The sequence below is a fragment of the Bos indicus genome, chromosome 16 (assembly GCF_029378745.1).
Source record: "Bos indicus isolate NIAB-ARS_2022 breed Sahiwal x Tharparkar chromosome 16, NIAB-ARS_B.indTharparkar_mat_pri_1.0, whole genome shotgun sequence".
In the NCBI taxonomy this organism is placed as follows: Eukaryota; Metazoa; Chordata; class Mammalia; order Artiodactyla; family Bovidae; genus Bos; species Bos indicus.
This window is the reverse complement of record NC_091775.1, coordinates 80,405,568-80,429,420: the sequence shown is the minus strand read 5'-3', so window position 1 is coordinate 80,429,420 and position 23,853 is coordinate 80,405,568. Positions and strand designations below refer to the sequence as shown.

General features: G+C 64.1%; 2 protein-coding genes across 4 annotated transcripts in view; both read left to right on the top strand.

Moving 5' to 3' along the window:
• Positions 1–598: 598 nt before the first annotated feature.
• On the top strand, positions 599–2,118 carry ASCL5 (achaete-scute family bHLH transcription factor 5). Its single transcript, XM_070767672.1, has one exon. It carries the CDS (start codon positions 938–940, stop codon positions 1,478–1,480), a length of 543 nt encoding a protein of 180 aa, XP_070623773.1. The 5' UTR covers positions 599–937; the 3' UTR covers positions 1,481–2,118.
• A 626-nt stretch (positions 2,119–2,744) lies between these two features.
• CACNA1S (calcium voltage-gated channel subunit alpha1 S) overlaps positions 2,745–23,853 on the top strand; it is a 56,442-nt gene continuing 35,333 nt past the window's right edge. The window contains exons 1-7 of one of the 3 annotated variants that reach the window (XM_070768758.1): positions 2,745–3,002; positions 4,386–4,491; positions 17,446–17,585; positions 19,679–19,821; positions 19,956–20,108; positions 20,493–20,698; positions 21,876–21,979. In XM_070768758.1, the coding sequence (XP_070624859.1) occupies positions 2,851–3,002; positions 4,386–4,491; positions 17,446–17,585; positions 19,679–19,821; positions 19,956–20,108; positions 20,493–20,698; positions 21,876–21,979 (1,004 nt within the window). In that variant the 5' untranslated portion in view covers positions 2,745–2,850. The remainder of the gene's footprint in view (positions 3,003–4,385; positions 4,492–17,445; positions 17,586–19,678; positions 19,822–19,955; positions 20,109–20,492; positions 20,699–21,875; positions 21,980–23,853) is intronic. The other 2 variants (XM_070768757.1, XM_070768756.1) reach the window with 2 other exon arrangements.

Below are 23,853 nucleotides of genomic sequence, written 5' to 3'. Positions count from 1 at the left end.
AAGTCTGGGAAAGGCTGTGTGTAATTCAGTCCCGCAACCAGCCCAGCTTCCTGTCTCATCCACCTGGTCAGTTATTTAACAAGCACTTACCTGTGCAGACTGGACCGCCAGGCTCTGCGCACTCAGAGGCAGGAGGGACAAACCCAGGGGGCCGGAGCCCGCACACGCCCCCTTCTCCCCCTCCCCCCAGCTCCCCAACCCTCCCCCAGGCGGGGGCCCCGCAGGTGCGAGTGAGGAGATGTGCCCCTCACTCTCAACGGAGAGGACATCGCCGGGCACTTTTATAAGGCAGGCCCTGGAGGAGGTATCTTCGGGTGTATTTCTTTTCCTACTTGGTCCTCATACCGCGTTATTCTCCTGGGAAGGATGTTTTAAATCTCTCCCTACTGGAAACCGTGGCTCAGAGAGGTCACCCCAGCAAGAAGGGGTGAACGGGGGTCCAAACCCTGCTCCGCGAGTGTCTTCAGCAGCCCACCGCCTCCGCTCCTGATGCTTACACTTGCCTTGGAGGGTCGCGGGGGTGAGGGGGGACACGAAGGAGCCCCCAAAGAAAGCCCTTTTCTAACTGACATGTTCACTCTCCTCTTTAGAGACGGTTCCCCCGGAGCCTCTGCGGCGCGGCGCACTCTAAGCAGCAGGCCAGGGTCCCCGAAGGCGGCGAGGACCAAGAGCCCAGCGCGGGCCGCCGGAGCCACAGAGTCGCGCCCCTGGGAAGGCCCGCGCCCGGCCTGGGATCCCGCCTCTGCGCGGCCGCCCAGTCCGCCGCGATGGCGCGCCTTAGGGGGACCTCGGAGCCTCCCCCGAGAGCGGAAATAAGCGCTGACCAGTCCGTGCGCCCCGAGCCGCGGCCGGCGATGTGACTCGCCCCGCGCGCAGGGCGCGCAGACCCCGAGCCGGGGCGACTCGGGGCTCGCTCGGTCCGGCTCCGCGCGGCACCATGAACGAAGACTTCTGCCGGGCGCTGGCGGCCCGCCGGCCCGCAGCGGCTCCCGAGTGCCTGCCGCTGGGCATCGGGCCCCCTCCGCGGCCGGCGCCCCCGGCCGGCGCCGAGCCCCTGGGCGCCGTGCCCTTCCTGCTCTACCCGGGCGCCGCCGGGCCGCCCTACTGCGACGCCTACGCGGCCGCCTTCCCGGGAGCGCCCTTCCCCGGCGCCCTGGGCGCCTGCGACTACCCCTTCGAGCCCGCCTTCATCCAGAAGCGCAATGAGCGCGAGCGCCAGCGCGTCCGCTGCGTCAACGAGGGCTACGCGCGGCTCCGCGGCCACCTGCCCGGCGCCCTGGCTGAGAAGCGGCTCAGTAAGGTGGAGACCCTGCGCGCCGCCATCCGCTACATCAAGCACCTGCAGGAGCTGCTGAGCGCCGCCCCCGACGGCGCCGCGCCCCGCGAGCCCCGGGCGGCGCCCTCCCTGGTGCCCGACTCGGCCGAGCCCTCCTGCGGCTCCTCCTCGCCCTTCTTCGAGTCGGAGGAGTGCAGCCACTGAGCAGGGTGGGGCTGCCCAGGCTCGGGAGGCTCCGGGTCCCCGGGGTTCCCGCCGTCCGACACTCCGGGGTCCGCCGCATCCTCCCTGCGCCAGCGCCACCCCGGCCCGGGCCCTTACAGCGGGCGGACACGGGGCACGAGTGAGGCCACCCCGGGGTCGGGCTCCGGCTTGGCCTCAGCCCCTCGCGGGAACAGGTCTAAGCCCAGGCTCCGGTGTGTACTGGGCCACTGCGGCCCTGATCCCTAACCCCGGGGCCCCAGGCGCAGCCCAGAAGGCAAGCCTGCTTTGATGGGCGGGCCTCGCCTGGACTCTCCAGGAGATGGCCTCAGACACCAGCGTCTCTTTGGGAGCTTGCCAGCCCGCCTCCCAGGGACACCCAGAGGGTGAGCTGCAGGCCAGGCAGCTTGCACCCAGCCCGGGGTGAGGGCGGCGGCGGGAGGACGTGTGGTCCCTGCTGCTCCCTGGCTTCCTTACAGGAGGACCCAAGGCTCCCAGCCCCCAGCCCGCAGTGTGGCCTCTTCCTTTCCCAGTTCAGGAGGGGACGTCTTCCCCTCATCCTGTGCTCTGTGGCATGCGGGCCGCATGGTGTATGTGCTGTGTTCGCACCAAGGGGCTAAATAAAGATGCTGGGCTCTGTGGTTCCGGGTCATTGTCCACCTCTTTTCCCTGGCGACCCAGTCTCCTTCCACTCAGAGCACTTGCCTGTGAGGTGTTCTGTTCGCTTATGCATTCAGCTGACGTTCACGCAGAGCTCAGTACCTGCCAGGGGCAGAGTCCCAGGGGCAGACACCTGCCCCTTGCACAGTTAGGGGCAGTGGGGTGGGGTGGGGAACACCCCGGGGCGTGGGGGTGAGATTGGAGGGTCTTGGGGGTGTGGGGGTGAGAGTGGGTCAAGATGGCAGGGAGGGCTGTGGATTCCTACTGAGCCGGGCCACCCAGCAGCTTTTCCGGACCGTGTCTTGGGGCGGGGAGGGGGACTAATCTTGAAACCCAGGAGCTGGTGTCGGTGGCCCCTCAGTAGGCTCAGTGAGGCTGGGGGCTCCAGATCACTTCCTGAGCTCTCCATCCGCTACTCCAGCCTGGGCCCGCATGTGACCCTCCCCCTGCCTCCTTGGGGACATACCGGGATGCCGCCGGCTGGGCCGGGGAGAGGTGACAGCTGCCTGGCTGTGGAGCCCAGGGCTGGCCAGTGGGGAGCCAGGGGAGGCTAATTTTACCCCCGGAGCAGGGAGAGTGATCCCGCCCCGCCCAGCTGGCTCAGCAGGGCAGGCGCCCCAGCTCAGCCGCCCAGTCCCGGAGGCGGGGGCGCTGGGACGCGGGGAGGAGAGGACAGCGGTAGGGGAGCAGGAAAGGCCAAGGCCGCGGGAGCCATGGAGCCGGCCCCGGCCCAGGACGAGGGCCTGCGGAGGAAGCAGGCCAAGAAGCCCGTCCCGGAGGTCCTGCCCAGGCCGCCCCGGGCCTTGTTCTGCTTGACCCTCCAGAACCCCGTGCGGAAAGCCTGCATCAGCATCGTCGAGTGGAAGTATCCTTCAGGGGCCATGCGGAGGGGAGGAGGGGGCTCAGCGATCACAGGCTCTGGAGGCCGGGCACCGGGGCCTGGGGGTACAGCCGGGGGCCTTTGGGAAGGCAGCCCTGGCGCAGACACAGGGGCTGGGGGCGAGGCGCAGGGCCCCGAGGCCGCCTCTGGAAGGTGCTGGAAGGCGTGGAGGCCCTGACATGGGACAGGGTGGCGGAGGCCGGCAGGCTGGCTGGGAGGCCGGTGGGGTGGGCACCGAGCTCTGTGTGGATATCAGGCCCAGCTGGGCCGCACGTCCTGGGCACAGGGACGTGACCCCCTCCACGCTGGCATCAGCTCCGGGAGGAAGAATGATGAAAACACCCAGCTTGCTGGGCCAGGGGGACAGATATGAGGGCAGAGGGAAGGCCGTTGTCATGGGGGTGCTGAGTGCGCCGGCTGGGAATATTTGGAATATTTCTGAGGGGCTTTGGAAGACTGGGCTCCTACCAGCTGGTGCCTAGAAGAAAGAGAGTGAAGGGGCTGCAGGGCGGGGAACCCGGAGCGGGCACCCCCTGGGGCCCGGCCTGCCCCACACTGCTGTGCCCACCCTGGGCCCCCGCCCACTCCGTCTGGGGAGCCGGGGGCCTCTCTTGCCTGTCTCCCGGTGCCTCTCCAGGTCTCTGCCCTGAGGCCACCTCGCCTCAAACCCGAGGAAGGTGGCCGGGAAGGGCACGGGGCCTTCCCATGGGCTGTGGACACAGGGCGCACCCCCGCCGTCCACTCACGCACAGCTCCACTCCTCCACCTTCACCCCTCAGTCCCCACCACCCCCACCTCCCCTGGTGGCCTCCCCCAGGGCCCCTACTGCTCGCCAGCAAGTCCAGGGAGCCTGTGGGTGCCCTCTGGAGACTGGCTGGCTCGTCCCGTGTAGGGACACTGGGACCTGGGGGTGCAGCTGCCTCAGGGCAGTCTCCCCCACTCAGGCCGCAGAGGCCAGGTTTCAGGGCGCACAGCCGCTCCCCGTCCCGCCCCGGGGGCCTCGCCCGGCTTGCACCAGCCCAGCCTCCCTGGATGCTCCTCCGAGGCCCCGAGGACTGTCTGACTGTAGCACCTTCGAGGGGACAGAGGGGTGGGGGGCCGGGCGAGGGGCGGGGATGTAGGGACTGAGATGGGACTCAAGACTCCCTGAGCGTTGGAACTGAGTGGCCCCAGACGGGAGCCAGCGCCTCGCGGTCCCTGAGCGTCTCGGGCACCCCTGTTGGAGGAGGGTCCCCGCCCGCACCCCCGCCAGGAGCAGAAGTGCGATGTGGGCCCGTCCCTGGGCCTTGGTGTCCACAGAGGCCCCCAGCGCACTCTCTGCTCCACCCGCAAGTCCCGCGCCTCACTCTCTCCTTAACTCCGCCCCAGACCCTTCGAGACCATCATCTTACTCACCATCTTTGCCAACTGCGTGGCCCTGGCCGTGTACCTGCCCATGCCAGAGGACGACAACAACAGACTGAACCTCGGCCTGGTAAGAGGGTGGTCCTTCCCCTGCCCGCCCGCTGCCCGGTGCGGGATGCTGGAGCTCCACCCCCCACCCCCCAGGAGGATACAGACCCGTCCCCGAGACCTGCAGGGCGGGCTGAGCGGCTCTGAGCTCCGCAGGGAAACCTGGCTGGGCTGGATTCCGTCATAGCAGCAGCCAGCACTGAGAAGTACCCGCTGTGCCAGCTCCGTGCTAAGTGCTGAGGCGGTCCAAGCGCGGGCCGGAAAGGAATGTCCAGACTCGAGAGCATTTCAGAAGGGAATGAGTTTGCTAAGAACAAAGATCAGAGAAAACGGGGGATGCTGCGAGCTCAGCGGGCCGACCTCCTAACAGACCTGAGAGAGACAGTGCTTTCCTGGTTTAGGAGCCAATTTTTATAGCCTCAAGACAAAGAAAATTCCTGCTGGAAGGTTGCTGTTAGGTGATTGGTTAGGGTGGACTTCCCTAGATGGCACTAGGGGTAAAAAAACCCAGCGCCAAAGCAGGAGGCGTAAGGGACACGGGCTCATTCCTGGGTTGGGAAGATCCCCTGGAGGAGGTCATGGCAGCCTGCTCTAGTATCTTGCCTGGAGAATCCCATGGACAGAGGATCCTGGTGGGCTAGTCTGTGGAGCCACAAAGAGTCGGATACGACTGAATCAACTTAGCTCGCACGCATGCACGATTGGTTAGGGTGCTACAGGCTGAGCACGGGGCTCAGTGTTCTGGCCTAATTTTGAGTCAGGAAGCTTGTTAGTGATGATCAGGGGGCTTCGGCAAAGGTTACAAAGGGCCTCAGTCAGCTTTGGAGGTGACCTCGGCTCTGGCTCCACTCCTGTGGCCGTTGGGCTTACCGCTGAGCGCCGTGGGAGAGTGGCCGTGTCCTCCACACCACAGCCCCTAAGCCAGGCCCGTTTGACAGATGCAGAAACTGAGGCTTAGTGAGGCCAGGGGCTGAATGCTCATCTGCCTTCCCTGGGTGTGACTCGGAAGAAACGCGCTTCTGCGGAGCTTGCTTTTCCGGGGAGCTTGTGTCAGCACCATGCTCCCTTCGGCCCAGCACCCACAACACGTCCTCGGGCCAGGGAGTGCTGCAGCTGGAGGGGGTTTTCCAGGGTCAGGCTGTCCTGCTCCTCCTGCCTCAGCCTGTTTGTGATGAGAAAACTGAGGCTTGGAGACGATAAAAGACGGACTTACCTGAAAACCAGATCATAGTCAGATGCCCGACATTGCCCAAGCGCTTATTAGACGCCCAGTTCTGTGCTAAATGCAGGATTTTGCATTATTGTCTCTTTTACTCCCCCGTGAAGGCATTAGACCCATTGTGAGACAAGGAAGCTGAGACTCAGGGGGTCTGGGTACCCTGCCCAGGGTCCCCCCACGTGTCTGTCTTCCCAGAGAGTCTCAGACTCAGGCTCTGACTTTCAGACTTGCCGCCAATGCGGCAACAAGCCGGATGCCCCGGGAAAGCCCCTGGCGGCCGTGGCCCTGGGCATCTACCACCCAGGCTCCCGGGGGACAGGGCGGTGCACCCCCTCATTTCAGCAGACTTTTCGGGCACTAACTCTGCAGGGAGGGCAGGAGGAAGCTGGCCGCATGCTTCCAGGGCCTGGAAGGGCAGCGCTGTCTCTGCCTCTGCATGGCGCTGCTTTCCATGGGATCCATCTGTCTTGGGTTGGGGAGAAGCTGGGAATCTAAGAGTGTGCTTGGCTATAACTGGAAAAATGCAGAGAGTGGGATCCGATGTGGTGAAGGCAGGTGTGAGGAGGCGCTCCTCGGAGCCCTGGGTCCTGGGATGGGTCCCTTCTCTACGCCCTGCGTCCACCCCGCCCTTCAGGGGTTCGTGTCTGGGGGTGTCAGTTCCATTTCAACTCCCTAAGAGGTTGACGGCTTTGGAAAGGCGCTCCATCCTCCAGAGAGCGTCAGAGATCTTAGCGGGCACATGGCTTTCCATCTTGAAACAAAGCAGCCCCCCAAGTCTAGAGGGTGCTGTGGGCTGAGTGACAGAGTCTGTAGAGACGAGGAGGACCCCCAGGCAGGACCACGCGGGAAGACTTCCCAGACAGCCACCGCCACGGCGAGGGTCGGAGCTGGACAGGCTGTCGCTCGTCCGTGAGGGACCCCGACTGTGATGGCCCGAGAGGGCGGGGACACTGACGGTCACACGGCCAGCTCCCCGCTGAGGCCTCCCGCCTCCCCTTGTCTGTTACATGTTCATCATCCCAAAAACCAGCGAGAGGGAAGTGAGGGTGGGCAGAGCAACGGGGAGGCATCGGGGGCCTTTTTCTCTTCTTCCCACAATTGGCTGCCTTACAAGAACCTGAGGAAGGCCTGAGAACTCCCGTCCCCCACCCCCAGCCATCCAGCAGAGCCACGGTTGGGAGAAGGGAGGCGTCCGGACCACCGTTCACTCTCTTGTTCATTTAACAAACATTTGTCGAGTGTCTGTTACGCCCCTGGCACCACGGGGGTTGGCCTTGTGAACGAGTTCCCGTCTGCACAGACATCAGTCCAGTCCGTCAAACAAGCATTAAAAGGACAGGAGACGTGCAGGGTCGGGCGGGGGGCACGAGCAGGCTGCCCTTGAGGGAAACCTGTGTGAGCCATGGGGTCAGAGAGGCCCCAGAGGGTGGCAGGTCTGGCCTGGGCCGGGAGGGCAGAGCCGGAGTCCCGGAGTGTGGCCTGCTCGGGCGGGACCCGTGCTCGGGACGCCGCTCTGCAGTCATGGTGGCAGTGAATCTTTCACCATCTCGTCTCTGTGTTTTGTAAGCAGGGCCCAGCAGGCGCACGGGCCGGGAACTGCGGGCAGTGGCTTGCTCATGGTCCCGCCTTCTGCCACCTCCCCACCTTCCCTGCCTCGAAGGACAGACTCTCAGCTCAGGCCCTGCCCGCTGGGGCCCTGGGCCCCTGGCAGGACCTGCCCGAGGTCCTGGGAGGGTCAGGTCTGTGCGCATGCGCCGTGTGGCGTGTCCGGACAGCTGTCCCCAGCCGGGGCTGCCTGTGCCACGGCCCGGTCAGCAATGCCCTGCACAGCCCCGCCCCCACCCCTCCGGCACTCAGCGTACCCCTGGGGGAGGCCTGTCCCCCTCAGGTGGGGGCAGTGGGCCTGTGTGCAGGGCAACACCCAGTTCCACCCCCGGCTCAGGCCGGGGCGCAGCCGGGTCATTGGGTAGGGGGTGCCTGGGCGGGTCTGCGCCCGCCAACATTAAACAGGCCGTAGCCCCCGAACAGGAGAGGCTGCCAGGGGGAGCGCAGTGGCAGGAAGGCGTCCCAGCACCTTCAATGGCGCTGGTCCTGGGCCAGGCCCGCACGCGCCCCGTCCCTGGGCGTGCCGGTCCCGGAGCGGTCCAGAGGGGCACCAGAGCTGCAAGGACCCCCAGGCCTGCAGGGAGGGGGGCCACGCAGACATAGGGCGGGGGGCACGAGGTGGAGACGTGAGCTGGGGTCGGAGTGGCTCTCAGGCACCTCGGAGAGTGGGCTGGGGGTGGGGGCAGCAGCGCTGTGTCTGGTGAACAGAGGCCTTGGAGACCGTGGAGGGGGTTGGTTAGGAGGTGGGCTCCATGGACCCTGCGCCTGATGGGTGTGGGGCGGAGTGTGTGGGGGGGCGGGGCTTTCAGGGAGGGTGATGAGCAGGCAGTGGTTTTACAGGTGTTCCTGGGGGAGGGGACAGCCAGGGCCACCCCGGCCCTGCAGGTGCGGCCCGAGCCCTTAGACCCTTGGACGTGCGGGTTGGAGCCCTGGACCACAGAGGCTCCGCCACTCTGGGTGACTGCAGGCCAGTGGGGGCGGGCCTTGTGCGGCCCCGGGCAGCTGGCCCCTCGCTCAGGAGGGGAGCCCTGACGCCTGCTCTGGGAACGAGCCCCCAACCCCAGGAGGCCGGGGCCCCTCCAGGAGCCACTCCGGCTCCACCCACCAGCTCTCACCCAGGCTGACGGGCTGAGCTGGAGACCCCCGTGACGCTTCGTCAGGGGGAAGCCCTGGGTCAGAGCAGCTGGGGAAGCCAAGGCCCAGAGACAGCCAGGAGGCCTGGGGAGACGCCGTGGCAGAGATCCATGAAGGCGGGATCGGTGCCCACGTCCCGGCCACCGTGACGGCGTCCCAGCCAGCAGGGGGGACGTGGGCCCTGCCTCAGCCAGGCTGGAGACACAGATGGTGGCTCAGAGAGGAAGCCCTGGCGCTGCAGCCGTGTGATCTCGGGTGAGTTGCTTCGCTTCTCTGCGCCCTCACCTGTAAAAGGGGTTAGCACCGTAAACTTCCGAGAAGGTCCTGCGTGAGTCAAGCCCTTGTAGGCTGTGCTACCTCGTCTATCGCACAGGAGCCTTTATCATGCTGAGTCTCAGTACCCCTGTGGGGGCTTCCCAGCCACAGAGCCCCGGTCACAGGGGCCCTGGGTCGCTCTGGACTCAAAGGATACAACTCGTAGCGATGACCAAAGGATTATCTCAGACAAAATCTTCCTCTTCACCCCAACCACCATCTGTGTCCAACCTCTTTAACCCTTTTCCTCTCCTTCCAACTGACTTATCTGGACGGCTTTTCTGGCCTCCAACCCCTCCTTCAGCCGAACGCCATCATCACCATCTTCGTCTTGGTTGTCACCTGTTGGGCAACTGCCCTGTGCCGGGCACTGCTCTGACACACTCAGGGCCTCGTCCCCCTGAATGCCCGCCGGGGCCCCACAGGACAGCACAGTTCTATAGACGAGTAAACTGAGGCACAGTGCCCGTCCAGTGGGCTCTACAGGCAAACCTGGACCCTTGACTGGGCACTGCGTGTGGCTCCCTCCTCATCAGAAGGGGACGCAGGAGGTCTCTGCTTCCCCGGGGAGTGGTCTTGGGTGGGGCTGGAGGAGGGGGCGTCCAGGACAGCAGTTCCTGGCGCCTCCTCAGGACCCCTCTCTCTAGACTGTGGAGTTGCTGCCACGCAGGCCAGGGAGGATGCTCAGAGATCCAGCCCCGCATCCACGACCCCCAGAGGGCAGGCAGGCTGCTTCATGTCTTCAGGACTGACCGGCACTGACTGTGCCAGGGTCCCCCAGCCTCGTGCAGGCTGCGGACACCGGTCACACAGGGCCAGCGTGTGTCAGGGAAGCAGGAGGACGGAATAGACCCTGAGCCACCCTGGGGCCGGTGCAAGGGCAGGGGCGTGGAAGCCCAGCAAGGACCCAGGGCACCGGCCGCAGCCCAGGACCCCAGGAGGTCAGCTCTGCCGCTCTAAGGCTCACCTGCTCCGTGAAGCCTGAAGGGGCCCTGCCCCGGGGGGACTCCCGACTGAATTAATGAAAGGAGACCTTTGGGAGCGTCTCCATGCAGCCAGGGCCAGACCGAGGGGACCCACCTGTGGCAGTGGGCAGAGGGACCAGCTCTGGGACAGGCTAGAGACACTGCTTTAGCTGCTTGTCTGTCACTGCCCGCAAGCAGAGAATGAAGACAGGACTCTGATCAAAACAGAGAAGGAACACAGGTCATAGGCTGACTCAACGCATAGCAACCGAGAAGCAGAGTACAGCTAGTTCAAAGAGAATTCGAGAAACAGAAATCTATGACCCTGGAGAAAAAATGACAGGCTAGGGTTGCTGGATGAGACACGCAGCGGGCCGGAGTCCTACAGGGCGCGTCCATCAGGGACGGTCTCTATCAGGCAGGACTCTGTGCTCCTACTGGGCAGCATCCTGAGAGTCGGAGGGACAGCCCCAGGCCAGTGGTTTCCAGGGTAGGAAGGGAGGGGCTCTCGGTAACAGTCTAGAGACTGGCGGGAACGTGCGTCCTGAGCGTGTGTGAGTGTGCGTCCTGGGCGTGTGTCTTGAGCGTGTGTCCTAAGCGTGTGTCCCGGGCACGTATCCCAGGCGTGTGTCCGAAGTGTGTCCCAGGCGTGTGTCCCAGGCGTGTGTCCTGAGCACGTGTAAGCGTGCATCCTGGGCATGTGTCCTGAGCATGTGTAAACATGCGTCCTAGGCATGTGTCCTGAGTGTGTGTCCTGGACGTGTGTCCTGAGCTTGTGTCCCAGGCGTGTGTCCCAAGTGTGTCCCAGGCGTGTGTCCTGGGCATGTGTCCTGAGCGTGCTGCTCACATCTACAAGGCAGAGGCCGGGGGTCTGCTTGCCTCCCCCAGTGCACAGGACTGCCCCCTCCTGCCAACCCAGAGCCGCCCACCCGCGGGAGAGGCGCGGCGGAGGCCCCGGCAGACCGCTCAGCCAGGCCTGCTAGCTGAGGTTCCAGCAAGGGCCCGGTGCTGATTTCCGAGGTCTGGAGGGTTTGCTGACACTGGTCAGGCTGGCTTGGGGCGGCCAGGGGGCTGAGGGGCCGGCCCTACCCGCCCCGCACCTGCCGGCTGGCCGGCCCCTGACATTCCTAGGCTCAGGTTGCCGTCTTTTTATAGGGTCCAGAATGCACCCTCTGCCACTCGGCCCGCCCCACCTCCCCAGGAAGTGGCCCACACTGGCCTTGCCTGTCAGAGACCCCGGGCCATCCAGGCACAGGGGTCCAAGCCCAGGCCACTGCTCAGGGGTCTGGTGAAATGCTTGCCCTCTCCTGCTGGGGGACTCAAATTCCCCACGCTCCTTTGCGCCCCCCTCAGCCCAGGTGCTGCATGGGCACCGAGAGGGTGGGTGGACAGAGTTGGAGCTGCCCTGCACACCTGGCCCAAGCTGGTCGGCCCCGGGGGACCCAGCGGAGCCCAGGCCTCAGGCAGCCGCAGCGCCTGCCACCTCTGCCCCGGTCTGGCTCGGACACAGCTCCCTGCAGTCTGTGAGCCCCAGCCGGGGGAGGGGGGTCCCCATCCTCCAGAACTGCCGGGGGAGCGCGTCTGTGCGGCCACACGGGGGTGGCTGAGGAGGTGGCTGTCGCCTCCCCTCTCTGTCCCCTCCTTGTGTTCCCAGCCCACCGCCAAGCCCTGAGGAACCCAGGCCTGGAGAGCAGAGGATGGGATCTGACGAGCCCCCTGGGGGTCCCGTGTGAATTTTCTCCCCTCCCAGCATGACGTGGTGGTTGAGGTCACGGGGCCTGGGTTCTCATCACGGCCCTGCCAGTTGGCTGCTGTGTGATCCTGGAGAAATTACTTAACCCCTCTGTGCTTTGGTTTCCTCATCCGTTCAGTGGGGGTAGGAGTGCTGCCCTTCCAGGCCCCTGTGAAGATGACGTGCGTGTGTGTGTGTGAATCTGTGTGCATGTGCGTACATGTGTGTACACGTGTGCACGCACGTGCATGCATGTGTGCATGCACGTGTGAGTGTGCGCGTGCACGTGTGAGTGCGTGTGTGTGTGTGTGTGTGTGACTATACCAGGGCCTGGCGCGTGAGCTCAGTGAACCAGCGCGGCTGTCAGCTCGCCAGCCCAGGCCCCGTCTCCTTCCCACCACATGGGTGCCTCGCTTTCTTGCCCCACCAGGTGACCGGGCTCCCCCTGTGGCCCTCAGCCCTGCCACCCTCCTTTGGACACACTCCTGACCCCCCACCCAGCGTGGGCCCCACAGGAGCTGGCTCTCCTCCTGGGAAGGGAAGCAGAGGCCAAGGGGGGCGGGCTCAGGTCCCATCCATGCCGGGAGGGTGCGTCAGGATGAATGCAGCCACTGCTCTCCTGCCAGCGGGCCCTCCTCCCAGCCTGGAGGCTGAGGGGTCCTGCAGACACACCCCAGGGCCTGCATTCCCGAGCAGTGGCGCCTCAGGCCGCAGGCCAGCTCCCCAGGAGGCCTGGGGCTGAGCCAGGGCAGGCGGGCCGGGGCCTCGCCCCCTCGCCCCCACCTCCCTCACATCTGCGCAGGAAAAGCTGCAGAGTAGGGGTGCCCAAGAGGTGCCCCCTTTGCTCCCAGAAGTCGGCTCTGCCTGGGCCCTATCCCCACCCCTCCGGGATGGGAGAACTGGACCACGCTTGGTCTCCGCTCACTCACTCCACAGCCTGGCCCCGGTCTTAGGTAGTGCCTGGGAGTGCTGGCCGGCGGCCCCGTCCATCCTCGCGGCCACAGCGTTCTAGACACGTAGTTCCCCAGGCCGCTGTCAGCTGTCCCAGCGGGCAGTTCAGGAAGCAGGAGTCCTTGGCAGGGCTGCCCCCTGCTGTCTTGGGGGTCCCCTGGTGCCCTCAGACCCTGCCGCAGCTCAGGGTGCTGTGAGGAAGCAGGCCCTCAAACCTCCAAACCCTGGGCTGAGGCTCTGTTTTGCTGGGGAGACGGCCCCCCACTTCAAGCCCTCCCATACACCAGGGTGGGGGGCTTTAGGAGACAAACCTCCCAACCTGCCCCCTACGTCTCCCGGGGCAGCGGGCCCAGGGTCTGCTTGGGGAGCAGACCGGGGAGGAACCGGGGTGGGGAGCATCTTGGAGCGGCAGCACCTGGGGGTCTGCTCTGAGCGTGGCCATGAGACCCCACCGGCACCCCCTGCACACAGGCTCCTTCTCTCAGCCAAACCCGCTCCGGCCTGTTGACGCAGACGGTCCTAACAGTGAACTCTGACTGGAAAAGTGGAATGCTCCACGCCCACCCCAGCAAGATTTGTGTCTGAATGGGTCACAGCGCCTGGGCAGTAAGTCAGGAGCCTCAGGCCTGGGGGTTGGGGAGGACCCGCCGCCTTCAGAACTGTGACTGGAGCTTCCTGGCTCCATCACCCTGTCCCGGACCAGCCTGCGGGGCCTTTCTGTGGGCCCTGCAGGGCCCGGAGCCCTCAAGGGGCCTCTGGTGTCAGGGATGCTGGGGTCCAGGCCTGCTGTCCTGAAGGTCCCAGTGTGGTCAGACAGGGGGACTGAGGCCCGCAGACCTCCGGAGGGAGGCCTGTCCTGCCCCCATCTCCCCACGGAGCCCAGGGCCTCGGGGCGTGGAGAGTCGGGCCAGGATGGCTGACTCTTGGAGACAGAGGCAGCAGCAGGATGGAGTGTGGCCTGAGCCCCGCTGCTCTCAGCCCAGGGCCTCGGAGGGTCTGGCTCCGCTGCCCCAGGAGCAGGTGCGTCAGGGTCACAGAGCAGGCCCACCTCCAGCCAACACTGGCCCTGGAGCCTCAGTGAGCGGCCTGTCTATGGAGGGACATTTGCTAGTTAAGGCCTTCCTTGCAGGGGTTTCTCTGGGGGCTCAGTGGTAAAGAATCTGCCTGCGATACCGGAAAGCCAGGTTAGACCCCTGGGTCAGAACGATGCCCTGGAGGAGGGCACGGCAGCCTGCTCCAGTGCTCCTGCCTGGAGAATCCCATGAACAGAGGAGCCTCGCGGGCTGCAGTCCACGGGGTCACACAGAGTCGGACGTGACTGGAGCGACTCAGCACGCGTTGCAGGTAGCTGGTCTCAGCTCCTGGTCAGACAGGCTCATGATGCTCACTCGGGCAGTGCCAGGGCTCTGGGGTGGGCACTGTCTCCCTGCGTGGGTGTCAGACCCTGGGGTCCAGCGTCCCCTGCCAGAAACGGAGATGGCAAGGCCGCAGAGGCGTGTGGCATCAGAGATGGGATTTTCTGCTCTGTATTCATTCAGCAAATGTTCCTTGAGGCCCTACTGTGTGCCAGGCGGTCCCACGTGCTCTGGCATGGAGCTTTGCGGACGACCTGTGAGACCAGAGCTGTCTGTGGCTGGCGCGTCCTGTCCTCCATGGTCTGACGGGTGCTTCTCCCCCGCGGACCTCGTCGGCGCCCAGCTGTGCGGGCTGGCCCCGGGGCTCGCCGCATGGCTTCCGCGAGCCCGCCTTGGCCTGTGACCCGCCTGTGTGCCTGGGGGTTGTGCGTGTTGCTCTGACGGTTCCCAAAGGCCACTTCTGGAGCCTGCATGGTGCCCACCGCAGATGGGGACCCATGCCCACAGACACCCACGCGGCCGCCGGTGCCGGACGCAGGGGACGAGGCAGCGGCTCCGGGCTATACAGTGAGGCGGGCGGACAGTCAGGAAGGACGAGACAGGGCGTGGCAAGCGGGGTCGGCTGCTGACAAACACCCCAAGTTTGGGATGAAGACAGCAGGGGGAGGGAAGGAGGGGTCCTGGGCCCTAGTGATAACGCTGGAGCTGGGGTCCCAGAGAGAGAAGGGTGCCGCCGTGGGGCTCTCTCGGGAGGACAGTCCCGGGAGGGCGACAGCAGGGGCAGAAGCCCTGAGCCCGGCGCCTTCAGCGGGGTTTCGGGGGAGCCTGAACCTGGCGTGGGGGTCGGGGTGGAGTCCCGCCATGAAACCTCCCCTTACCCCCCACCAGCAGAGACTCAGGGCCGCCGCCTAAGGTGACCTTTGCCCGTTCCCCAATCCTATTGCTGATGGGGACCACTGCCTCTTCTGTCTGGCGGCAGAGAAACCACGGGCAGCCCCAAGCTTCGGGACCTCTCGTGTGGTCTCGGGGCTGCAGCTGGGGGAGGGGTGGTGAAGAGCGGCCCCGTGTTTGCGGGGATGGCGGGACACACGGGAAGAGCTCGCCCCAGGAGCTGAGGGCTGTTGGTGGGTGCGAGGTCTGCTGGGCTGAGGGGCCCGGGGACGCAGGCAGAGGGGCGGGGCGGCGGGAGATCCAGGGGCCTGGATGTCACATGGGGGGTGTCCGGGTGTATGTGGGCCTGGGAGGCATGGGGGCACAGGTTGTGTGAGTTTGGGGGCAGGTGGATCAGAAAACGTTAGGGTGCAGAAAGGTTTGGACATGGTGGGTACTGGGGCCCAGGGCAGAGCAGTGGGAGGCATCCAGAAAGAGCCAGGTGGGAGTCCCACTCAGCAAGTTGGTGCCATCGGCTGAGCTGGACCGTGTGGAGGAGCGGGATCTGCGGAGGGGCATTCAGGTCAGAGGCAGAACACACGGAGCCCAGCCCTGGCCACCCCTGGACACGACCACGGGCCACGGCTCTGTGACAACCAGCAGGGCTATGCAGGGGGACCCAGGCACGGCCGAAGGGAAGGAGGCGCGGGGGGAGCAGGCCGCCAGGGAGCTCCGGGAAGGCTGGCCACCGGGCCTTCAGACGGCCTCCAGGGCGGTGCTTAGCGAGCAGCGGGGAGAGAGCCAGGGCCGGGGGCTGCGGTGACTCCACGTGACCCCGTTCCTGTGGCCAAGGAAGGGGCCCAGTCCCCTGCCTCGGCGGGATGCACGTGCACACAGGGTGCCCACGCAGAGTTCGGTAACTCCACATGCTTCAGGGTCGCGCCGGAGCTAACAGCCGAGGACCCTGAGTGACCTGTGGCCTCGACAAGCTCCCTGGTGGCCAAGCGGAAGCAGGATGGGCAGGGGCAGGTGCAGACGCCCCCCTCCCCCCTCCGCCGCCCCAGTGTGTGGCCGGCTGCCTGGCCTGTGAGCTCTGCAGCTATTCTGGGCCCTGTTTTCCCTCCGCTAAGCCCACTTCTGCCCCTGGGGCAGCAGCCGCTGGAGCGTTTAAATGCTGACTTGACTTCACTCACTGCTCCTTCTGCCCCCTCGGGCTGCCGGACTCCCAGCGGCCTGCCCTGCAAGGGACGGGAGCCCCATCCCCCTCAGCTCTGTTGTGCCGCCCCCACCCTCGCAGGGAGCCGTGGGACGGCCCCTGGACAGTGACCCAGGGCGATGGCCCCAGTTCCCGGCTGCCTTACTTAGCTCAAGCACAGGCCCCACACAAGCCCTTCAGTAGGATGGTGCAGCCTTGCATTCCAGTCCTACAGTGCGGTTTTCTGGAAGGAGAAAGCTTTGGGCTTACAAGCTGGTGGAAGAAATAAGGGGCCCGTTAAGGAAAGCAGGCTTAGCCTATATGTGCCTCAGTTTCCCCCTCTGGATAGAAGGGGAAACCTTGCTTTTAGGAAAATTCTCTAAATACTAAATGGGGAGGTGTCTGAGACCGGATCTGTGTGAACGAGCTGTTGGGGACCTTGCCTCCCAAGCCTACCCTCTTGGAAGTAAAGTGAATCCCTGTCTGGGTCGCCAGCTGGGGGCTCTGACGTAGCAACGGTGCTGACCTGGAGGGGGCGGGTGACCGTGGGGACACAGGTGTAGGTGGTGGGGCTCAGGCCTCCCTGGGGGTCGGCTCCGGAGGGTGCTCTCTGTGCTCCTGCGGCTGGTCGTGCAGGGCCGTCCAGGGGTCGAGCCTGTGGGGGGCGCGGGGCGGGGGCGGGCACAGAGCTCTGAAGCCTGGCTCAGAAGACAGTGGGGTCAGCCTGGAGCCCTGACAGGGTGAGCTGCTACTTTGGAAATAGCTGCCTCCTGGACCGGGGACAGGGAGGGGTGACTGGGGCAGCGTGGGGGTGGGGCGGGGTCTGGGGAGGCCTGGAGGAGCCCCCCTTCAGTCGGGGGCTGGGCGGTGGGGGCTGAGCCAGGAGCCTTAGCCTAGCCCCTGAACTGCGGGGCCCCCTCCACAGCAGTGAGCTTGCAATGCCCCCACCCTGCATGACGGCGCTTGGGCTCCCAGGTGGTGCCTGTCGGCTTTGGATGTGGGCACGTGGGATGGGCGGAGGGATCACAGGAAGTGGACGAAAGGGAAGACTCTGACCGCCCGGAAGGCCCCTCCGGAACCCTAGTGAGTGCTCCCCAACCCTGCTCCCTTGAGTCCTCGGGATGAGGGAGAAGATGCCCACACAGGAGCCACCTGGGGCCTTCATCCGGGGGCTGTCCCGACTGTTCATCCATTCGTCCCGTTCTAGCCTGGAGGTGTAGAGTCATTTTTTGAAAAAAGAGGAACTTTCCTGGTGGTCTGGTGGTTGGCTCTGCGCTTGCACTGCGAGGGTTGTCATCTTGGTGTCTGGTCCTTGAGCCAAGATTCCACAGGGCAGCGTGGCCAAAAATAAAAGAGCAAAAACCAGCGCCTCCCCTGCCTCCCCCGCCTCCCCGTAGTTTATATCTTAGTGAGTGAGGCAGGAAAGGAGCCAGATAGAAGCATGTGTGGCTTTTTCAGCTGGGGATACACTCAGAAGACAGAGTGGGAGGAGGAACAGAGGATGTCAGAGGCCGCCCAGTGCCTGGGGCGGCCCCCTGGGGAGGGGCCCTGCAGGAGGGAGGGACCCAGGTGGTAGGGTAGCAGGCGCAGGAGTCCCGAGGCGGCTGAGCCTGGTGCGACCCCCTCACCCCGCAGGAGAAGCTGGAATACTTCTTCCTCATCGTCTTCTCCATCGAGGCCGCCATGAAGATCATCGCCTACGGCTTCCTGTTCCACCAGGATGCCTACCTGCGCAGCGGCTGGAACGTGCTGGATTTCATCATCGTCTTCCTGGGGTGAGTGAGGCTGGGGTGCGGGGCTGAGCCGGGCGGGGACCCCAGGGCCCAGAGGCGGGTGCAGCGGTGAGTGGGGTGGGGCAGCGGGGGCGCCAGCAAGTCACACCGTCCCCAGCCAGGCACCGCCAGCCTGCCTGCTCTCTGCACACACGGCTGGAAACGTGTGCCTGCTTTCAGGGCCCAGCAGTTTCTGGACGTTCATAAATTTCTCAGCCTTCGGTACCATCTCTCCACGGACCGGTGTGGAGCATGTGTCACTGGAGTTCACGAGAACGGACATTCGGTAACCTGTAGGAGTCTGCTTGGGCATCCCAAGTGGCGCTGGTGGTAAAGAACCCGCCTACCAATGCAGGAGACACGAGACGCACGTTCGGTCCCTGGTCGGGAAGATCCCCTGGAGGAGGGGGACGTGACAAGCCGCTCCAGTATTCTTGCTGGAGAATCTCATGGACAGAGGAGCCTCGTGCACTCCTGGTGCACAGTCCGTGGGGTCACAAAGGGTCAGACACGACTGAAGCGACTGAGCACGCAGGAGGCACACGGGTCTGCTTGGGCCGCCATGACACGATGCCACAGACCGGGGGCCGATACCCCAAAATTTATGTTCTGACTGTTCTGGAGGCTGGAAGTCCAAGGTCAAGGTGGTGCCAGGTTTCTCCTGAGGCCTCCCTTCCTGGCTTGCCGATGGCCACCTTCTTGCTGTATCCGCACGTGGTCCTTCCTTTATCCACACACACCCCTGTGGTGCATGCCCAGGCATGTGCCCACGTTTCCTCTTGTACTAAGGGCACCAGTCAGACAGTTAGAGCCCACCCTAACAGCATCCTTTTCACTTGAGTTGCTTCTTTACAGTCCTGTCTTCAAATACAGTCATATTCTGAGATCCCAGGAGTTAGGGTTTCAGCATATGAACTGGGAGTGGGGTGGGGGGGCATGGCTAAGCCCATGACATAAGATGTAGAGCCACCACCTAACTATAACAGGGCTTCCCACTGGGCACGTACTGTTGTGAGAGCTGGACCGTAAAGAAGGCAGAACGCCAAAGAATTGATGCCTTTCAACAGTGGTGTTGGAGAAGACTCCTGAAGGTCTTGCTTGGGCAGCAAGATCAAACCAGTCAATCTTAAAGGAGATCAACCCTGAATATTCACTGGAAGGACTGATGCTGAAGCTGAAGCTCCAGCATTTTGGTCATCTGATGCCAACAAACAACTCACTGGAAAAGTCCCTGATGCGGGGAAAGACCAAGGGTAGAAGGAAAAGAGTTCGTCAGAGGATGAGATGGTGGGACGGCATCACTGACTCGATGGACATGAGTCTGAGTAGGCTCCAGGGGATAGTGAAGGACAGGGAGCCTGGCGTGCTGCCGTCCGTGGGGTCACAAACAGTCAGACACGACTGAGCGACTGAACCAAACACAGAACTTACTCCAGAGGCTGCTGTCTTAACCACTAAGCTGCCCTTCAAGTCAATAAAAACCATGGTGCTTACTTAGCAATTGTACAATACTGCTCTGGGCAGAACACGGAGAGGAGGGGGATACTATGAGTCAGCCTCTGCCCTGGACGGACTCCTGGCTGGAGGCCACGCTCCCGTGTGGTGTGGTCCAGGGGCAGCTGTCAACAGGATACAGAAGGGCTTGAGACGGACCTCAGAGTGACCTGAGAGCAGGAAGGAGGGTCCGGAGCTTTGTCAGCCAGGCAGCAGGAGGAATGCCCGCAGGAGAGCCAGCCCTGGGCTTTCTCCTCCGCATCCCCTAGGTGTGGGCAGCTGGAACCGCCCACCCACCCCAGGGAGCGCTCAGCCCCCAGGCCTGACACAGATGCTGTGACACCAGCAGTTCCACCCGCACCTTAAGGGCCAGAGTGGACATCACCGATGGGCCCAGTGTTCCTCTCACTGAGCCTGAACATGGCTGCGGGGTCTTTTCTAAAATTCCCGGGACAGAGAGACATCACCAGAGCAGCCCCCGGTGTGGGGCCCCATGTCTGCCCGCCCCGCCTCCCTACAGGTCCCCGGACGGGACAAGGGCCCTGACCCCGGGCAGAGGCCTAGCTGACCGCGGGCCCCGTCTCCCTCTTTTGTCGCCGCAGGGTCTTCACCGTGATCCTGGAGCAGGTCAACCTCATCCAGAGCAACACGGCCCCGATGAGCAGCAAAGGCGCGGGCCTGGACGTCAAGGCACTGCGGGCCTTCCGCGTGCTCCGTCCGCTCCGGCTGGTGTCCGGGGTGCCCAGTGGGTGGCGCAGCCCTGCCCCTCCCTCGGCCTGCTCCCTGCCCCCGTTCTGGGCCCCTTTGGGCTTGGTGTCCCGGGGAGGGCCTGGAAAGCGAGAGGGAGGCTGAGTCTCCGCCCCCCGCCCCGCCCCGCAGGCCTGCAGGTGGTCCTCAACTCCATCTTCAAGGCCATGCTGCCGCTCTTCCACATCGCCCTGCTGGTGCTCTTCATGGTCGTCATCTACGCCATCATCGGCCTCGAGCTCTTCAAGGGCAAGATGCACAAGACCTGCTACTTCATCGGCACAGGTGCGCTGGGGGGCTGGGCCTCAGGGCGGGGGCGGGCTCTGTCTCAGCGTCCCAGACGGAGCTCTCTCGAGTCCAGGCGGGAGGCCCTGCCCACACCTCCACCCCTGCCGCCTCCTTCTGCAAAGTGATCCACGGCGTGCCTCGCAGCCTCGGGTCTCTAGAAGCCTCGCCTCCAGGGAGGTCTGCCCGGAGCTGCTGCCCGCAGGCGCCGCTGTGCCTACCCATATCCGTGGATCCGTGTCTGGATCCTTACCCACGCCCCGGAGCCTCCCTGCGGTCTGCACCGCACGCTCCCGCTGGGCTGTCCTCCCGACTTCACAGTCTTGTTGAGACGCCCCCTCCCGTTCCCGCCTGGGGCTCACTGCTCTCGCCGCCCGCCCTCAGACATCGTGGCCACGGTGGAGAACGAGAAGCCGTCCCCCTGCGCCCGGACGGGCTCCGGCCGCCCCTGCACCATCAGCGGCAGCGAGTGCCGTGGCGGGTGGCCCGGCCCCAACCACGGCATCACGCACTTCGACAACTTCGGCTTCTCCATGCTCACCGTCTACCAGTGCATCACCATGGAGGGCTGGACCGACGTCCTCTACTGGGTGGGTCTGGGCCCGGGCCCGCCGGCTGTCCCCTCACCCGTGGGCTGGGCCGTTGGTGGGCCTGCCAGTCCTGGCCCCTGGAGGGCCCGCTGCTCCCCTCCCCTCCAGCATCCCAGTGGGAGGGTTGGGGTACCACCTGTGTCCGCAGCCCCAGGAGCAGTGAGGGTGGAAACCAGGAGCTTGGTGGCTTCTGTCTCAGCTCCTGCCTTGTCCCCAAGCCTGGCTGTGAGTGACTCGCCCCTCATGGCCAGGAATCTCAGATTTCCTGAGGGAGGAAGGGCCCTGCGAGTCTCTCTCCTCACTGCTGGGCAAGGCTGCTCTCCCATAAAAAGGTGATTGGATATCAGATCCTTCGTCTGTAGAATAAAAATACCGGCTCCACAATCGGGTAGTTAGATGGTTAGTGAGTCTGTTAACTGGGTCCCCACAGTGCCAACACACACCCGGTGTGTGGTCCTCCTGTTGAGAAGGTTCTTTATTTGGTGTTACTCAGAGCTATTTGATCCTCCAGCAATGGAAGGCACGATCCCATTTTCTGGATAAGGAAACTGAGGCTCAGAGAGGTTCGGTGACTTGGCCTCTGGTGGCTAGTGAGCGACATGGCCAAGACTGACCTCTAACCCCCCCGGATCCAACCCCGGAGCCTGGCCACGGGGTGACGCTGCCTATGGGGGACAGTGGTAGAGCTGTCAAATGCTTTGCATACGTAAAGCACCCGTGTGACTGGCTCTCGTGAGCTCAGATCATGGGAACCAGTTATGAAACGTCTCAGAGGACTGTCACACATGTTGTTTCGTCTGTGACCAGCCTATGAGGGGCGAGCTCACATCGTCAGTCCAGGAGGCGCTGGGACAGGGCTCAGAGATGCCGGGGGACTCATCGCAGCCACAGGTGGTTCCTGAAGGAGCCGGCCGAGTGCAGGCTGAGGCTCGGAGTGTTTCTACTCGGAGAAATCTTGGCTGGAAAGGAGGCTGGAGGCGGCCTGCAGGACGGGGTCCAGGCAGGGAGCCAGGTGGTTGGAGGGAGGCAGGGCTCTGTCCCACCGGCCAGGTAGCCATCAGCCAGGCCCCAGTGCTGCATCCTCAGGCTGGACCTGGGTGGCCAGGTGCCGCGAATGGGCAAGCTTTCGGAGGGCCTGGACCCGCACACCGGGGACTCACACCCGTGTCTGGACCAGGTGAATGATGCTATCGGGAACGAGTGGCCCTGGATCTACTTTGTCACCCTCATCCTGCTGGGCTCCTTCTTCATCCTCAACCTGGTGCTGGGCGTCCTGAGCGGGTGAGGGGCCAGAGGCAGCTGCGGGGGAGTGGAGGGGGAGAAGGAGGGGCGGGGAGGGAGAGAGGAAAGAGGCAGTGGTGGGGGGAGTGGAGGGGGAGAAGGAGGGGCGGGGAGGGAGAGAGGGAAGAGGCAGCTGGGGGGGGAGTGGAGGGGGAGAAGGAGGGGCGGGGAGGGAGAGAGGGAAGAGGGCAGGGGGTGTGACTTAGAATGCCCATTCCTCCCCGGGTCCCCTTAGCCGGGAGCAGGCTCCCCACTAGCAAGGAAGAGCGAAGATGCAGGGAGAGCTCCCCTTTCTCCACCCCCTCCCTCCTCCTTGAGCCTTCTTCCATCCTCGCTTCCTTCGGCCCCTCTGCGTGAAGCCCCCAAGATCCCGGCCTGCAGCCCCTGGAGGTGCAAGGTCTGAGGCTCAGCTCCAAGAATGGCCTCCGGGCTGAGTGCGCAGACTGGGGCAGGAGGCCCCGGTTTAAACCCTTGTGCTGCTGCTTGCTGGCTGTGTGACCTTTGCTAATTCCTTAACCCCTCTGTGCTTCAGGGGTCACCTCTGTCACAGAGGAATAACGTCAGGGCCTGCTTCACAGGCTGGCTGGGAGAACGCACGGGTCCATTATATAACAGACTTAGAGCAGAGGCCGGCACACCACGGGCACTGCATGCTCGTGGTCATGAAGTGGTCACAGCGCCGCCCTGACTCATCCCAGTAGGAAGCACTTGTCAGATCCCAGTGTTGGAAGTATCACTACCTTGAAATTATGATGGTTTTTAGAACTGAGGCTAGATATTGCAGTTCATGAATTACTAAAGAAGCATTTGTTCAGCTGCTAAGTCACGTCCAACTCTTTGTGACCCCACGGACTGCAGCAGGCCAGGCTTCCCTGCCTTTCACCAACTCCTGGAGTCTTACATGTAATTTCAACACCATTTCTTTATGTCTCAACAACTACATTTTCATACCACTGGTTCCGTCGTCAGGCTCTGGTTTCCAAATGAAACACTTTACAACACTGCCCGAAATGGAGCATTTTCCCCATGGTTCTGAGGAGGGACCCACAGCTTTCACAGGAGCCCTGAACAGACCGGGACACAAGGTGGCCAAGAACCCCTCTTGGACCCTGCCCGGCAGTGTGAGGGTGCAGGTGGTGTGAGCAGACCCTCAGGCTGGCTGCCCCCCGCCCTGCCCGGAGCCTTCCCTGACCCTCGGGTCCCCCATCTGGCTGCTGCAGCCTGGTACCCTCAGGCTGGCTGCCCCCGCCCCTCAGGCTGGCTGCCCCCCGCCCTGCCCGGAGCCTTCCCCGCCCCTGGGGTCCCCCATCCCACTGCTGCACCCTGGTTTCTTCGAGGCCCAGGAGCCCCCACCCCGCCCCTGAAGCCTTAGGTCTGTAAGCAGAACTAAATCCGTCAGGCAGCCTACAGGGCCAGGGCTGCAGGGAAAACCAGTGATTCGGGGCAGCTCTCGGCCTTCCCCAGGCAGTATACTGACTAGGGCCAGAGCAGGAAGTCAGGCCAGACTTCACTGGGGCTCCTCACCAGCTGCAGGAGGCAGCAACAAGCCAGAGCCTCCTTGGCTGGTTCCTGGGGTGGGATGAACGTCCCGGTGTGCCCAGGGGCTGGGCCGCAGGCGGTGCCGAGGTGCTGTGCCCAGCCCTTGTGGTGTTGGGTGTATGGGGCATGTGCAGTAACCTGCTGCTCCGGCTCTCCAGAAACGGCAGTAGGGGCGGGTTTTTTTTTTTGTCTTTGTGTCTTTTGGTCCAGAGTTTGCCCCAGCTGCACATGCAGCAGGTATTTTTAGTCCCGTGTAGTTTCTTTGTATCTTGTTGCTGGAGGAGAGGTGTGTCCATGTGCAAGCAGGGTGCAAAGGATCGCAGGCTGTCCCAGCC